The sequence below is a fragment of the Schistocerca americana genome, chromosome 4, assembly GCF_021461395.2.
Source record: "Schistocerca americana isolate TAMUIC-IGC-003095 chromosome 4, iqSchAmer2.1, whole genome shotgun sequence".
Taxonomy (NCBI): Eukaryota; Metazoa; Arthropoda; class Insecta; order Orthoptera; family Acrididae; genus Schistocerca; species Schistocerca americana.
The window spans coordinates 399,761,569-399,779,205 of NC_060122.1; the positions used below are offsets into that span (position 1 = coordinate 399,761,569).

The following is a 17,637-nucleotide window of genomic DNA, read 5'->3' on the forward strand; positions in this document are numbered from 1 at the left end:
ACTTGACAAAGCCACCAAGACTGCCCTATCAAGAACCAGAGAGAGAGAAAATTAATTCAAGTAAATCCGATTACTGATTCATGTTGCTGGCGAGATGTCGAGTTGATTGACACTGAGCACGGACCTATCAACTGAATAGCGAAAAGTTCCGTAGTTAAATAATTCATTTTGAGTATCAAAGCTAATTATCTCCGACCAACAAACACTGATGTCGCCTACTGGGTGGAGGGGCTATTTTTTCATGTTCGCCGTTTCATTAATATTAAAATACCTCGAGGTGGTGGCTTTCTTAAAACTTGCTGTCGTTAGATTCGAATATGACCAGAAGACACGCAGTGGGGATGGGAAAAACCGACCGGTTAAAATCGACACCGGTATTTTAATTCGGAAGAACTGGTGTTTCTCGGGATTTGTTTCTTCTCGGCTATAGTTGTTATTTTTAGTTTTTCTAATAACAGAGTAAAAAGCTGGTATATCAGTTTGTCATAGCAGCACTGATAATGTGTTTTCTTAATAATCTCTTTTTTAAACGAGTTAATACTGATTTGTAAATTTTCCATTACTTTTAAATGTTGGATTATTACACAGAAAGGAAAAAGCGATCAGTGCTATTTTAATAACAATACCGACCGTTAAAAACAAGCAACATAGACGACACAAGAAGTGGCACATCATTGCTAAGATAGTGTTATGCCTGTTGTTATATACTCCTCAGAACCGGTGATGGGAGCAGAGTAAAAAGCGTGTCAGGGCTGTCATTTGTAGGTCAACGATATTTATCATTATTAGGAAGTTACGCGGCTTCTGAAAGATTGGTACCGTCTTTTAATGATATTGTTTCTGATGAAAGGAGTCGACTTACATATCAACACATAATAGGGCGAGTATTTCTGAACAGACTGGACAATAAATATTGCCCATAGGATGAGTTCATTGCTGAAATAGGAACTATTTTCATGTTATTGTTCCTGATAAATGTTTTATTTCACCTACTATCTAAATGGTTCATCTGTATTTTTGGAAGAGCATTTTTAGTTCTGTCAGCGAAAAATTAATTGTATTTAAAGTACCGTTAAAAAATAAATGTCCTTAATTAAAGGAAAAGAACGCTACAATTTTTTTTACACAAAAGCTTTTTATATCTGCCGGTTGTTTCTATGAAAGAATAAAAGAGTAAGGGATGAAGGCAACAGTGATAAATTAAAAACTTAACAATACGTAGCGTATGATGAAAATACAGAGCTGCTGATCAGCTGACTGTGTCGACATAATATGCCTTTATGTGCTTGTAGCCCTAGACTCAGGACAACTTAAGACGAAAAACAGGGTTCTACAACTTCAGTTTCCCTGACTAATCGTAATGCCCAACCAGTGGTGTAATCGTCGATTACAACATGGTTTTGCGCAGAGCTTCAAGAAATTGTAATCAATAGCAGAATTCCGTTGTTTTATTATTTATTCAACTCCTCATTACTTTTCGACAAAAGCAACGGACTTATCTTGAGCGGCGTTAGGTCAGGTTAAACCGGAGATGGAAAAAATCGGTATAACCGAAAACCGATTGTTTCAGCTATAGCCGCCATACCTAACCGGGACACCAATTCGTCGTGAGCTTCGAACAGTTGCCGCCCAAGCAGGCCCTGCAACCTAATCTTCAATCGGCCGAGCCGCGCCTCCCGTCCGTTATGTTGGCTGCTGCGCCTTTTGGCCTGCTGCGGAGGTGCACCGTGGAGAGATGCCCAAGGCAACTAAAGTCCTGAGAAACCATCTCCCAGCCACAGACGTACGCAGCTGCTTGAAGACGCTAGACATGTCACTTCGTGAGTAGCCTTAACGAGGAAGTTACAGCAGTCTTAGTTCAAGGCTAACTTTCCATCACTTTGTAGGCAGTCACCTTTAACACCCTGCCGCTATCCAGCATCATTAGTGCCGATCGCGAGCCGGCAGCAGCTATACGTTACAATGCCCCGCCCTTGATTCTGCTTTCGCACCTGAACTCCTGTGGTCTCGATTTCATTGCTTCATCGAACCTGTGTGTTTTGTATTCCATACCACCTGGAATCTCTCCATTTATGACAATATTTGTTTGGTTCATAGTAGCTTTTGGAACAGGGGTATCTCAATTTGCGTTCTCTTACGGTTACAATACATTTTCAAATTAACATCTCAAGAGGCCATTCACTGACCGTAGCTTTCCCTGTTCTCTATTTGCTAATTCTATCAACGTTTAGAGGACCAACTGCCGTGCCAGTAGGAAAAGAATACGGATTTTTACGTGATAAAAGGGCAGAAGAACAAAAAGTGAGTGACTGTCAGTCTGTTTGATACGGAAAAGATTTGAAGTAATTTAAAAAAAAAATACTTTATTGATGCAACACAATAATACAAGTAAAAACAAGTATTATGATACAAGTGATTCGCGCGCAACAACATTATGTTATACACACTAACCCACCATCTTATTTAATTAGTGGGTCCTATTTTCATACATAACAAAGCAGCTTATACTAATTGGTTAATGGCACTTGCTATGTACAGCGTTAATCTAACTATTTGAGGTAATTTGTCAATCTTTAATTACAGTCGCTGCGGATTCGTCAGTTGAATCGATCACACTATTACGTCCAAGCGATTAATAGTTCTCCAGTCGCCACAAATGGCGAAAATTTGCTTAGCCGAAAGTTCGTAGCATTTTAACCACCTGACACGATTGGAAGGCCGAGAATGTTTTATTCAGTGCTACCGCCGTGACACTGCATTCGTGAACATGTTTTTGTTTCATGCAGTGTCAAAGACAATTTGCGTAGTGGACGTAAGAACAGAAGAGTGAAACGTCTGATACCGTCGCGTAGTCAAATGAGCAGTCTTCTTCACTAAGAGCAGCCAAAACTCGAAGACCGCGATTTACAATTCACGACTAAGCGAGAAAAATATTTGACAATAAAAGGGTTTAGAACAACGTTTGGGAATGAATTATTTGACGACGACACGTAGCAGCGAGCTGCAGTTACACACTTTGCTGACTCAGTGTCAAAATGCTGTATCTCTCTCAAGAGCGTTACGTTCTGATTAACGTACAATATATCACAGTTCACGAAAGAGGAACCTGTTTTTATGGTCTAAGGAAAATCTCGATTATGTACAAGAGTGGTAAAGGAAAACGCACCTCATATTATGAAAACGACCAAGATGTCATCACGATTTCTGTTTGAACCATACTTCTGTAAAGGTTACGTGAACTGACATTGTTATTTGGATACGTTGCAAACGCGGTCAACAAGTCACGTCGCAGATAAGGGAATCGTGGATAACGTGTGGTTACAGCAGGATGGAGCTGCTGCGCTGTTTGCTATTCAGGTACCTGAGTTGCGTGATGAAAAATTTCGTGGCCGCTGGATTCAGCGTGGTTCAGCAAGCTGTCCAGTCCCATTGAAATGCCCATCATCAATCCGGATTTTATCAGAGCAGACAACTCTTAGAGAGAATAATCAAGTCCCATCGCCTTTTCGACAACTCGTTTCGTACATCGAGAACTCGTTTCATACATCTCGAACCCGCTCTGTATGTAAGTCATTTGTCGAGTCAGACGATCATTCACCAGCCGTCCCTATTCGCGGAAGCAGTATATCTTTGCCGAACAGAAAACAGCAGGAATCTCTTGTAGCAACGCTAGAGCTTTGATGGATGGTGACCAATAAGACCGTTTGGCGTGCATAGTTAAGCTGGTCGCCTTACAAAAGCACACCTGGGCAGCACACCGGAGCAAAAGTACTTCTGACTCTTGTCTCAAGTATTTAGCATTGGCCCATTCGACCAGCAAGTTTCAAGACAAAGGTGAGGCTACAGCAAGCTACGAGCATTCGGATTGCATTCATATGGTCGGAAATCGCGAGAGTGTTGAAGTTATGCGCGTGAGGACTTGTTTTATATAGAGTTGTGTTTTTGTTGTTTTCATTTGCCTCAGAACACGTGGTGATCGATATCCGTCTCTGAGTTAACGGTTAGTTCAAATGACTTGCAGATTTTCTCTCACGCAAGGCTTCTTCCAAACAGATTGTAAAATTATTTTTACTTAATTTTATGTTTCGATATTTGGAAGGAATGATTCATGTTATGATTTGATGTTTGTGCTTGACTATAACGGCTGACTTCGTATATCAGATGTATCCGCATATTATACTGGAATTTTCATGCTTTTGGGCTTCCTGAATGCATTAGATTATACCTTTTCATTGTTCACAAATTCTACGTTCTACCATATGTATCTTACCTACATCTTTGAATATTTATTTCTATCAAGCAGAACATACCATTGATTTATTCTTCAATTTGTTCAGGGGAGGTGCCAAGCATTCTTGCATTTCTTGCGTTCATCTTTCATAAGAAATTTTTAGCAATCCCGGTAAGGCATCAGTAAGGCAGTTCTTAGAGTTACACGGCGGCGGGGACGACGTCGTCGTAAGTTATCGTTTTGACCACACAAGGCCCCTATCGTTGAACTTTGCGTAAGCTCTGGCTTTTCGGAACTTAATTTTTGAAGCGAGATCACGTTGGTAATGGATCATATTGTATATTTGGAGATATTTTTCACAGCATAAACTGGGTTCATATTCTTATATGAACAGTAGGGTATAGTTTCAGGAGTGGTAGGCTTACAGCGTGACTCATCGCCGATACAAGAATAATGAACAATTGCTCAAGAGAGTCGAGGGAGCCTTAAGAAGCTTAGCTATGAGACGATCGACAAAATTTGAAGGACGACACGTTGACACATGCAGAGTGTCCATAATTGAAATTCCAGTTTCGAAACGCCGTAGAAAGAGAACGACTGCTCAAAATGGCGTAGAATTTGAACAACATGTTACTAACGAAGGAGGAAACGTCATGGGATGAAAAAATTTAACGAAAATTTTACCAACAGATGGCATCTTAACGTAAATAGGGTCGGCTGCAAATGACAGATAAATGGCAATACGACGCCTATGGTGTTCGTGTTACATATTAAATCATCCGTACTGTTCAATGAAGAGGACTGCACAAGTTCGGCAGTTAACAGTTGCGGCATTATTAATTTGGTAAGCCCGTGCACTACAGTTAGGTCGTATCATATCTGATAGGAAAAGTCGGTTTTTAATTTTTCTGACACCAAAAGCAGCTTAGAAAGCAAAATGATGTCGAGAATGGTAGTGGTCGAGCACTTGCCCGGGAAAGACAAAGGTCCCAGGTTCGAGTCACGGCCCGGCACACAGTTTCAATCCGCCAGGAAGCTCCAAATGATATCGCTTTCTAACTGTCCTGAGACTGGCTCAAGACATGCTTAATATACTGTCTACCGTTATTTGCGATAAGTTAAAATCAAGAAACAGCATGTTCCACAACAAACCGGAGTGGCCCGGAGTTGCGCAATGTATGCCTTCGATTCAGCTACGTTCGTGACTGGAGCATTGGACACATCATCTTTCAGATAGCCCCACAACCGGAAGCCGTGTGGATTAAGATCAGGTGATGTGAAAGACCAGCCTGTAGGGGAATGACAGCTAATAATTCTAGCATTTTCTAAATGCCTCTGCAGCTGCCGCCTCGTAGGTTGTGCAATGTAAGGAGGAGTGCCATCTTGCATAAAAATTATCCTACCCACACATCTACGCTGTTGAAGGGCTGGAATCACACTGGTGCGCAAAAACTCTCATAGCGTTTTCCAGTGACGGTACATGTAACAGAACCCGCAGACCTCATCCTCTCGAAAAACTACAGCCATACAATAAACGATGCCGCCAACCCACTCCACACAGTCAGTGGTACCAGGTGATGCGCATGAGAAATATCTGTTGCCCATATTCTGCGAGTACGCGTATTGGCATATACCCGGAGATGGAAATGGGCATCGTCAGTCTACAGAATGTTCCATGGCCATTCATTGTCCACTTCCATGCGAGCAAGAAATTCCAGATCGAACGTTTCTCTTGCCGGCAGGTCAGCAGGAAGCAACTCCTTAACATGGGCGATCTTGTATGGGTAGCAGTGCAGGATGTTTCATAGGATTTTATGGGCCGTGCTCGCAGGCATTTCCAACGTTCGGGCGGTTCTCCGTGCACTGCAAGTTTCTACGTTGTCGCTCGACCTCTCCTGTAGGGCTGTGGTCACATCTTCAACAGGCGTCGGAGGAACTGCTTTGTTGTCCGGAACCGCGGGACTGCTACGGTCGCAGGTTCGAATCCTGCCTCGGGCATGGGTGTGTGTGATGTCCTTAGGTTAGTTAGGTTTAAGTAGTTCTAAGTTCTAGGGGACTTATGACCTAAGATGTTGAGTCCCATAGTGCTCAGAGCCATTTGAACCATTTGAACTGCTTTGTTCCATCTCCTACATTGCACTTCAGAAGAACCTTTCTATTCGAATTTTCTAATCATGTTCCCCAGACCCATAGCAGACATCGAACCAATGCCTTTGTTCGTACCCTTGCGTGTCCGGAACTTCTGCAGGGCTCCTGGCGCACAGTCACCGTTCTTATGAAACAGCTCTAGCAGCAGCGAGTGGTCCTTCATGAAGACAGTCATGTTCGGCGACTCGGACGAAAACTCAGGAACAGCCGGGTGCCGCGCGTCTGTTGGTGTGGATATCATGATGCTTACAGCGCCGTCTGTTGGTCAAAGTTGCGTTAATTTTATTTATTTATTTTGTACCATGACGTTTCCGTCGCCGTCAATAATGTGCTGTTCAAATTTGACGTCATTCTGAGCAGTGGTTCACTTTCTACAGAGTTTTGAGACTGGAACTTTAATCATGGACACCCTGTATATCTCTGTATGGGGCCCTACGCTGCATACACGGGTCTGCAGGAAACATAATTTGTGTGTGTTTGAACTCAAACGTTACAATATTTAGACCTAGGGAGACGGGGACTTCTCATGTACATTATACATCTGTACTGCTCAACCCACTGTACTGTGTGTGGTGGACTGCAGATAGTGTACCAGAATTTTGTTCCGCTTTCGAATGATTCGCAGGAAGATGGGATATTGGCACACAACTGTATTAACCCTAATTTCTCTGATGTTCTCCTCGTTATTCGAGTGACCCCCGCCAATTTCAGTGTAGAGAAACTAACGACCAGGTAGACAATTAACAATAGACTTAATATTAATAGCACAATCACACAATCCATCTTGGTTCACAGATATGAGCTGTCTTACTAAACACTTCTGGCTATTAAGCCAAAGTTTAACTGAACGGCTTGAAAGGCTAAGTCACACTGTATGATAGTCAAAGTCTTACTGAACAGGCGGTGAGACAACTGTCTGTAAACCAAATCAATGGAATGAGCAGAGATACCGAGGCCCAGGATGCTCGAGCGGGAAGAGGCCGAATCTTCGCATGGCTGCGATGAAAACTCCTGGCGGCTCCACGTTGCTTCGAAAGGCGGCGATCCCAGGTGGGGCGGGAGGCTGGCTGCAACTGCCAGATATCAACCGGACAGCGAAGTACGGTGGGCAGATGAAATCCTAGTGAACCGTTTGCGGCAACGTGACTGGCGGAGGCAAATAGGTCCTGGCTAGCTGCGGCTCCTAGGTGCGATACCGCTGCCGTCTGTCGGCGAGACAAGAGCCCGGAGTCGCAGCGGTAGTGACCGTAGCTCTCTGTAGCATGGTTTGTTATTGTTATTGCCGTACTGACAAACTTTTGTTTTGCTTGCGCTGTCGTGGCCCCTGCGCTCTCCGGCGTAGGCAACTCGTGGCGCAATACTGCCATGTTGGTGGGCTATGTGCTACGAGTAAGCAGCTATCATTGTACACTGAAGCGCCAAAGAAATTGGTATAGGCATGCGTATTCAAATACAAAGATATGTAAACAGGCAGAGTACGGCGCAGCGGTCGGGAAAGCCTGTATGACAAAAAGTGTCTGGCGCAGTTGTTAGATCGTTTACTGCTGCTACAATGGCAGGTTACCAAGATTTAGGTGAGTTCGAACGTGGTGCTATAGTCGATGCACGAGCAATAGTAAACACCATCTCCGAGCTAGCAATGAGGTGGGGCTGTTCCCGTACGACCATTCCTCTAGTGTACCGTACGGTAAAACATCAAATCTCCGACGTCGCTGCGGCCGGAAAAAGATCCTCCAAGAAGAGGACCAACGACAACTGAAGAGAATCGTTTGACGTGACAGAAGTGCAACGCTTCCGCAAATTGCTGCAGATTTCAATGCTGCTCATAAACAAGTGCCAGCGTGCGAATCATTCAACGAAACATCATTGATATAGGCTTTCGGAGCCGAAGGCCCACTCGTGTACCCTTGATGACCATACGAAGCTTTATGCCTCGCCTGGGTCCGTCAACACTGACATTAGACTGTTGATGACTAAAAACATGTTGCTTGGTTGGACGAGTCTCATTTCAAATTGTGTCTAGTGGTTGAACGTGTACGGGTATGAAGACAACCTCATGATCCATGGACCCTGCATGTCGTCAGGGGACTGTTCAAGCTGGTGAAAACTTTGTAATGGTATGGGGCGTGTGCAGTTCGAGCGATATGAGAGCCCTGATACGTCTAGATACGACTCTGACAGGTGACACGAACGTAAGCAACCTGACTGATCATCTGCATCCACTCAAGTCCATTGTGCAATCCGACGGACTTGGACAATACCAGCAGGACACTGTGACGCCCCACGCGCCAAGAATTGTTACAGAGTGGCTGCAGGAACACTCTTCTGAGTTGAAACCCTTCCGCTGCCCCCAAACTCCCCAAACGTGAACATTACTGAGCATATCTGAGATGCCTTGCAACCTGCTGTTCAGAAGAGATCTCCACCGCTCGTTCTCTCATGGATTTATGGACAGGCCAGCATGATTCATGGTGTGAGTTCCCTGCAGCACTACTTCAGACATTAGTCGAGTCCATGCTACGTCGTGTTGCGGTACCTCTGCGTGCTCGCGGGGGCCCCTACACAAAATAAAGCAGGTGTACCAATTTCTGTGGCTCTTGAGTGTAAGAAATGTACGTCGCAAGGGGTACCGTAAACCTTGTATACTTCGACCAATTTCCAGATTAAAACTATCATTAATGTTTTTTAACTTCCGCGATTTTATGTTAGTTAACATAGGGGCTTTTATGAAAGTTTTTCACGCCAATTACTACACCTTTATACATAGCTGTGTGCAGCAACCGTGGAAATATTTTTTATAGTAAAGACAGGCCACTGGTTGCAATGGATTTTATAGTCGAATTGACCATGGTTTCGACTCCTAAACTAAGGGAGTCTTGTATCCCCCCTAAATGAGGGGGGATACAAAGTTAGTCATTAATAAGAAAAATACAAGACAGTATTTTTTTTTTCTTTATTGTATTTCAATTCCCCATCGGGGCAGGCTGGCAGCAGCATATGCGCTGCTCTTCAGCCGAAAGACGTAGAACAAAACAATAGAAGACATTTAAAAACAGCAAAGGAGAGAAGAAGGCGAACATAGATATAAAAAGGGAGAACATCATGGAAGGCAATAGACAAAGAAAAAAACGGGGTGACTGTGAAATGGAGATAAAAAACTGTTTAAAAGTAGCACACACAAAAAGCCACACACTGCGACGATTAAAAGAACACAAGGCACAGTATGACTGGAGCATAAAGGTGTTGACGGATGGCATAGCACACAACGTAACACTGACGGCGAACCTCAAGGCAGTACACAATTAAAATCACACCTCTTGACGCACACGAGAAACAGCACTAAACACAACACTGATGTGGCACACTGATGATGATCAATACAGAGGATCTGCCAGGTTCAAGGAGATGAGGGAGACCTGAAGAAGGGAGGGAGGGGAAGAGATGGCGGAGGGGAATGGGCAAAACAGTAATAATTAATATTCGTATATAAAGATGTACTAACATACATAAAAAGTTGAGCGTAACAGCTCTCGTCATACAATTTCAACACCAAAAAGGCCACGTCACATAATAAAACATCCTACGTAAAAGTTTTTCTGTCATTTCTAGTTAAAAATTAAAGATTGCCGCTAAGGGTTGCTTGTGTATATTGAAACAGGTGGCATCAGACTGGGTGGCGCGTGCGCCGGCTGTAGTACGGTGTGGACATGAGGTGTCACGCCATCTAGTGATGATAATTGGTAACACCTGCTTTACGTGATTGAAAGGTTACAGCAGTTTGTGTAGCAGATGTGTCTACAACTTTTTAACATTTTATAGTATGAAGACATTATAATCTAAAAGCAGTAAGAAATTATGAAAAAAATTTTTTCAGTAATTTGTTACAGTAAAATACAGTAAGAGATTAAACTGCAATAAGAATATGGGGAGGAAAACAACATTTCAGAAAAAACACAAGGAAAAATTGACATAGATGAAAAATATATTTTAAGGAGCCTTCAGTAAAGGTTTGAAGACATTGAAAAAAAAAAAAAAAGGTTATCATTGAGAGAGAACTGTTTGAATATTTCCATTTCCTCTAGAACATCAAGTCTACGACCTTTTTTCTCTGTATGCAGAATATTAATTACATCAATTTCCTTAGGTTTGTGGCCTACGATCAGCGAAAGAAGAATTATGAATGTTAGTGCCTTTTTTCCCCTATAGATGCACTTTATATCTGACTGAAAAAGCTCACCCTGTTTGTCCTATATAATATGAAGGACATGTGTCGCAAATGATTTTATATATCTGCTGAATGTAACAAAGGGGAACGTACTGATTATAAATTGTGAAGGAGATTGGTTTTCAGGTTATTATTAGTGGAGCATGTAACATTGCAGTTATATCTGTTTTTAAGGAGGCGCTAAAAACGGAATGGAATAATATTTCTTTTCTTGCTGTGATGATGTTGTGGGCGGCGATGGCGGTGCGGGGGGGGGGGGGGGGGGCAGTGAGCGCGTGAGAGCGCTGTAGGCGAAATACCGCGCGCTGGAGGAGAAGTGCCGTTCTAAACGGAAGCATACACTCCCATAGTTTGTAAATATTAAATCGGGCCCCTACATGCCCACACTTACATGATGACCATTCGAAAAGATCTACTGTCACCTCTGCTTTCGTTAGTATCTAAAATGAACTTGTACTGGCTTGTTAACTGGTCGTAACTTTCAGAGAACCGTCACGTGGGGTGATCCTTGAGTAAAACCTACACATTTCTGTGGCTGCTTCTTTTGCCAGAACACAGCGGAGTTTACACTGTCTCAAGTCACTAAAATGTTGTGCAGACACAATTGCGAGAGAATTCCGAAAAAGTGATTTATTAAGTGAGGGACGGAGGAAAAGTAAAGCTAGTTGTTTATGGAAAAGCAAAAACGTGTAATGTCTTCATATATGTTGTTCCAAAACCCATAGCATTTATCGTTTCACCAGCTATAGACGGCCTTTAAAAATTACATTCTTTCACCAAAGAAGTGTGTAGTTATTGGAATAACACGGTAGATAATGAAGTTTTATATAATGACAGCATTGAAAAATTCTCTCCTCTTTGCATGCTATCATTTTGTAAAATATCATTTAGATATCTGAAACCATTTATGAAGTATAAGTAACGTTGTGGATATTTCACTCTGTCTTTATTGCTGGCGCGGCGCGACCGCAAATGAGTGTGCGACATCAGGTCAATTTTCTCGATATTGGTCACGGATAGATACCTCTATCCAAGTCTAAAGAAAAATTCAGTATGTTAGCTACGTTTCATATGCAACAACATATTATGTAATATGCACCAAACCCAAAATCATAGGAACCTCAATTTTTCATTGCACACTTTTCCGAATTTCGCGCAGTGTCTTACTTTTCACGTAAATATCACAGTAAGTATGACCATTAACGAAATGATGGGCACATCATCATCATCATCATCATCATCATCATCACATCATCATCACCATCATGAACCTTTCATATAAAGCTATAAGTAAAGCAAAAACCATTAGTTTTTACCGAATAATTTCTGTAAAATTGTTTTAGAAAGATTGCAGGGTGCGCACCGCGATTCTCTCGTCGCTGACCGGCTACAACGTGGAAAACTTTTATCTGCCTCTCCTTCTGAACAAATGAATGAACGAATTGGACGAAAACTGGTCACTGCGCATAGGCCCCCATATCCTTGCCGAACTACACACGCGGCACGTGGTCAGAAGAACCTTCATTCGTCAGCGCCATCTACCGTGGCATCGATACATTCCAGACATGTTCATAGGACCTTCTTTCCTACATTTTCTGGCAGGAATCCCTCCCTACAGTTTGTCGCTTTTATTAGTGTTCACCCTGTATATGATATAGCTGAAAATACCGATGCCTTTACAGTTAAATGATATGGGGGGAATTTACACAACCGGATTTTAACCAACTTTCTCGTATACAACTATACTACTGGCCATTAAAATTGCTACACCAAGAAGAAATGCAGATGATAAACGGGTATTCATTGGACAAATATATTATACTAGAAGTGACAGGTGATTACATTTTCACGAAATGTGGGTGCATAGATCCTGAGAAATCAGTACCCAGAACAACCACCTCTGCCGCGATAACGGCCTTGATACGTCTGGGCATTGAGTCAAACAGAGCTTGGATGGTGTGTACAGCTACCCATGCAGCTTCAACACGATACCACAGTTCATCAAGAGTAGTGACTGGCGTATTGTGACGAGCCAGTTGCTCGACCACCATTGACCAGACGTTTTCAATTGGTGAGAGATCTGGAGAATGTGCTGGCCAGGGCAGCAGTCGAACATTTTCTGTCTCCAGAAAGGCACGTATAGGACCTGCAACATGCGGTCGTGCATTATCCTGCTGAAATGTAGGGTTTTGCAGGGATCGAATGAAGGGTAGAGCCACGGGTCGTAACGCATCTGAAATGTAACGTCCACTGCTCAAAGTGCCGTCAATGCGAACTAGAGGTGGCCGAGACGTGTAACCAATGGCAACCCGTACCATCGCGCCGGGTGATACGCCAGTATGGCGATGACGAATACACGCTTCCAATGTGCGTTCACAGCGATGTCGCCAAACACGGACGCGACCATCATGATGCTGTAAAGAGAACCTGGATTCATCCGAAAAGATGACGTTTTGCCATTCGTGCACCTAGGTTCGTCGTTGAGTACACCATCGCAGGCGCTCCTGTCTGTGATGCATCGTCAAGGGTAACCACAGCCATGGTCTCCGAGCTGAGAGTCCATACTGCTGCAAACGTCGTCGAACTGTTCGTGCAGATGGTTGTTGTCTTGTAAACGTCCCCATCTGTTGACTCAGGAATCGAGACGTGGCTGCACGATCCGTTACAGCCATGCGGATAAGATGCCCGTCTTCTCGACTGCTAGTGATACGAGGCCGTTGGGATCCAGCACGGCGTTCCGTATTACCCTCCCGAACCCACCGATTCCATATAGTCCTAACAGTCATTGGATCTCGACCAACGCGAGCAGCAATGTCGCGATACGATAAACCGCAATCGCGATAGGCTACAATCCGACCTTTATCAAAGTCGGAAACGAGATGGTACGCATTTATCCTCCTTACACGAGGCATCACAACAACGTTTCACCAGGCTACGCCGGTCTCTGTTTGTGTATGAGAAATCGGTTGGAAACTTTCCTCACGTCAGCACGTTGTAGCTGTCGCCACCGGCGCCAAGCTTGTGTGAATGCTCTGAAAAGCTAATGATTTGCATATCACAGCATCTTCTTCCTGTAGGTTAAATTTCACGTCTGTAGCACGTCATCTTAGTGGTGTAGCAATTTTAATGGCCAGTAGTGTATAAGTAACAACAGGCTGGCAACTGCTGCGTAAGAATATCGGTACTGCATGGCGACATGTAGCGTGCTGAGAGCCAGCAGAGAGCAGTATAACGTTTGGTGTGTGAGTGGTCAAAGTGACCGCGGCGGTCAAAGTATACCCGGTCTACCGTGCGATGTTTCATCACTCACAACGGAACTAGGACTCTTGTAATTCTGAGAGTAAAGTTTCCCTTTTTGTACAACGCCTCTCTTGCAGCGTCTGCCACTAGTTTGTTAACCAGCTTTTCTTGTTCGAATATTCTCTCTCTCTTCTAGTAGTCCAGCTTGTGGAAGATCCCAAACGACGAATTACAGGAGGCTTTTCTTTTTCACGGCAGCCGAGGTGCTGGACTGGAAGTTCTCGACGCTGGACGGAGACGGTGACGCGCTGCTGTCGCGCGAGGAGAGCGCCTCCCTGCGGCGCCTGATTCGGGGCTCGGTGCGGCCGCGCCGCTGCGCCAAGCAGTTTGCCCGCCTTTGCGACAGGGACCGCGACGGCCGCATCTCGCGCAACGAGTGGCACGCCTGCATAGACCTCGACGTCAGCCGTGAGTACCTGCTCAGCTCACTCTCTCTACCTGCCTTCTCACCTCCTATGCTCCTTCTCACTACACTGCAAGTGTACGAGGGCCAGGCAGAAAGTAAAATATCCCAATGTTTCTTCTGCTTCATTAAGTTGGTAATGTAATCAACTGGTGTACTTCCGCAAACCTTCTAAAGTCAACTCCAGTAAAGGCGTCCCACATAGACAGATGGGAGCACTGTACAAGTTTAGAAAATGGCCGCCACTGGCGTCCCCATAACGCCGAGTTTACTTACATGTGCGTCACGCCACAACTACCCCAAAGTGCAAGTTACCGTTTCCCCACGCCGTAGTTGGAAACGCTGATTACGCGACTTCCAAGCAAGTGACACGTAAAGTTCTTCGTAAGGAGAAGCTTGTCACCTGAAGTTCACAGCAAGCTTCGGTGAAAGTATCTTCTTCCTGAATAGGAGTTCATATGGTCGCGCAGCTCTTAGCCCAAGACCATATTCTGTGGTTGACAAAGAAGAAACGGATACGTAAAGCTTAACTACGAGAATAGATATCTCGTAGAAATGGTGTGGAGTCAACAAGTACGCTAATATGAGGGCTGTCTGCAGAGGACGAAAATTTTCGTTACTGCAGTACACGTGTCACATTCCGAAGAGCGCTATATCGAAAAAAAAAATTGTTTAGTACTTGTATGCTGTCTATAATACGGCGAAGGTATATCGGAAAGTGAGATTTTTGTCGTAACAGCTCTGTTTTGTTTAGAGTTGGTCAGGATTCTGATAAGTCACAGGATTATGATAGGTCACAAATAAGACGGTACGGGACTTGGCTACAAAATTAACCTTCCACTACTGTGTAGAACAGTCATTGCTCAGTGATTTTGCTAATGACAATACTGTTGTGGTTACACGGGATTAATTCGCTAGAGGCACAAATGAAATTTTGTTTCTTCTTCACCGTACTCACTGGCTGAAGAAAAATATTATTATACTGAAACAAAAAAATACCTTTACAATATTTAATGACCAACATATATATGAACCTATTAAAGTCCACAATCCGTTGCAATATTTTTGAATGCGTACGCCACTTCAAACAGTGCTGTATTACTTTGTTACAAATACGTGGGTATAAGGAATTGCAGAATGCTAGAATAACACTCCTATTATCATATGGTTTGAGAAAATCTTGACACTTTAGAGTATTTATTCATGTAATCGGACAGTAAGACCACTGTTTCGTCACAGCGTTACTATCGGGGCCAATGAGATATACGGGCCCAGTAACGAACTTGTGACGTCACACTTCGCGAACGCTCGGCTCCATGCAGGGCTCACGGGAAATCAATATTTCATTGAAAGTGCACCCACTAAAGGTCTTCATTTTGTCGTATGCATGTCTTTAAAAACGCAGTCAATAATTATGAAACTCGTCTGAAATAAGAGTAGTTACTCGCTCTCCGTCGGAGACAGCTGCTGGTTCTCGTAATACCTGCAGTGTCACGTTCTGTGACGTTTCCGCTACGGGCTGTCTTCCTTGTGAGCCTCTGCTACTATTCACGTGTATAAACAAGCGATTCAAGACGTATGCAGTCCAATGAACGAGAGCAGAATGGGAGCAAATCCACCTAGCGGCATTTGCGCAATCTCGTAGGCGATGGTGGAGGAAGCGGCATCAGGTAAGAAAGTTAAACGGCTTTTAACTTTCGTAACTTACGTTTATGTTGACATGAGTGTGCAAGTACGGTGTTCCCAAATGTAAGTTGACTTACACAAGTGGTAGTGGGGCAGGCACTTGTAAGTAATTAAAGCCTGGCTTAAGCCAGCGTTCTGTGATCAAATTCCTTACTGCAGAAGGTGAAACGTCCCGCCGCATTCACGAACGGGTGAAGCTGGTCGCTACGATGGAAATAAACACCTTTAAGACACCTTACACCAGAAAACAATTTGTCAAACTTTACTGGGTTTGTCCAATATTTGACCATGTACAGCGCTGTTTGGCCCGTTTGTCAAGATAAAGCGTGTTGCTCGTGTTAGAGATAGAATTTGATTTGCGGCAGGTTTCGTGAGATGTGTTGTTTCTCCGTGCATGTTTATTAAAGAAGAGTTTTATTACAGTTTTTCTCACTGTATCGTTAGTGCCCATAAGTACGAAAACTATGACCAAGGATAAAAATAAAATACCACTGACAGTCACTAATATGATAGAGGTGTTGCATCTTTTCCAGCTATGTATTACGCAGGAAGAGGTTAAGAAGAAAAGCAATATTCTACGCACAACATACAAACGGGAGGGCAATGAAGTTAAAAATTTGAAACTTTCCACTTCTTCCTTGGCGATATTTTAATGAACTGTCTTTAAGGGACCATGTAGAAACAAACTATCGCATAATTGTGACTTCTTTTTTTATGCAATTGCGAAGTATCTCGGTTATTAAAAATTTGATTCTCCATTCTGAGAAAGTTGATATAATCATCAGGTTCCGAGTGAAATATTTCCTGTAGCAGATTTTATGGATATATTTGTTTCAACCATTCTCTGAAACAGCATCTTCTTTTCTTTTTGTTCTGTATACACAATACTAAAGTCAGTGCAAGAAACTCTGTTTGCAGTGACATCTAGTTCCACTAGCATCAAAATACTTCGCGACACGAACAACGTCTGCTTCAAAAGTGGGGTTAAATGGAGAAACTTTGTTGGTACGTGTATGGGCTTGACAAAAATAGAAAAGAGCGAATTTGACAAACCGGTTTGATGGTGTACGGGGGCCTTTACGCTGCGGTAATAGCGGCACCAACGTGCGGTCATTCCGCCGACGACCGACATGGGTCGATCTTTTCAGATCAGTACACCAGTGAGTGCGCGGTCTCGGTGCAACCGATCATAACGCCCGACCATACACATTCTGGACGACGGTCAGCGGAATGCATATCATTCGATAGAGTATGGCTACGATCCCACATTTAAAAAAACGATTGTGAGAAACTGTTTTAAAGTTCAGCCCAAGAGTGAAGAAGTTAGTGGCATCTTGGGGATGAGAAATATAATAAGACAGGTCTCGAAATCTATGGTCTGAAATCGCTATTTTGTTGTAAACACCAAGTTTCGAATAAATCAGAAATTGAATAACTTACTGAAAGTTACTTTATATTGAATTACGTACGTTCTGTGTCTAGCCATTTCAGCCTCATGTCAGTACTTTATGATCACGGGATCTGCAACACAGTTAACTCTGTATCGGAAATTTTAGGCCTACCTTATACCCTTAAAAAATTGTTCGAGGAAGGTCGCTTACGTAAACTTTGGTGCTTAAAGTTATAGTAGTGGATATTTTTTTG

General features: G+C 43.4%; 1 protein-coding gene across 4 annotated transcripts in view; it reads left to right on the forward strand.

The window, feature by feature from the left end:
• Nucleotides 1–17,637, forward strand: part of LOC124612651 (SPARC-related modular calcium-binding protein 2) — a 776,165-nt gene that overhangs the window by 609,894 nt on the left and 148,634 nt on the right. For all 4 annotated transcript variants that reach the window (XM_047140958.1, XM_047140959.1, XM_047140961.1 and 1 more), the window contains exon 6: nt 14,103–14,312. In XM_047140958.1, the coding sequence (XP_046996914.1) occupies nt 14,103–14,312 (210 nt within the window). The remainder of the gene's footprint in view (nt 1–14,102; nt 14,313–17,637) is intronic.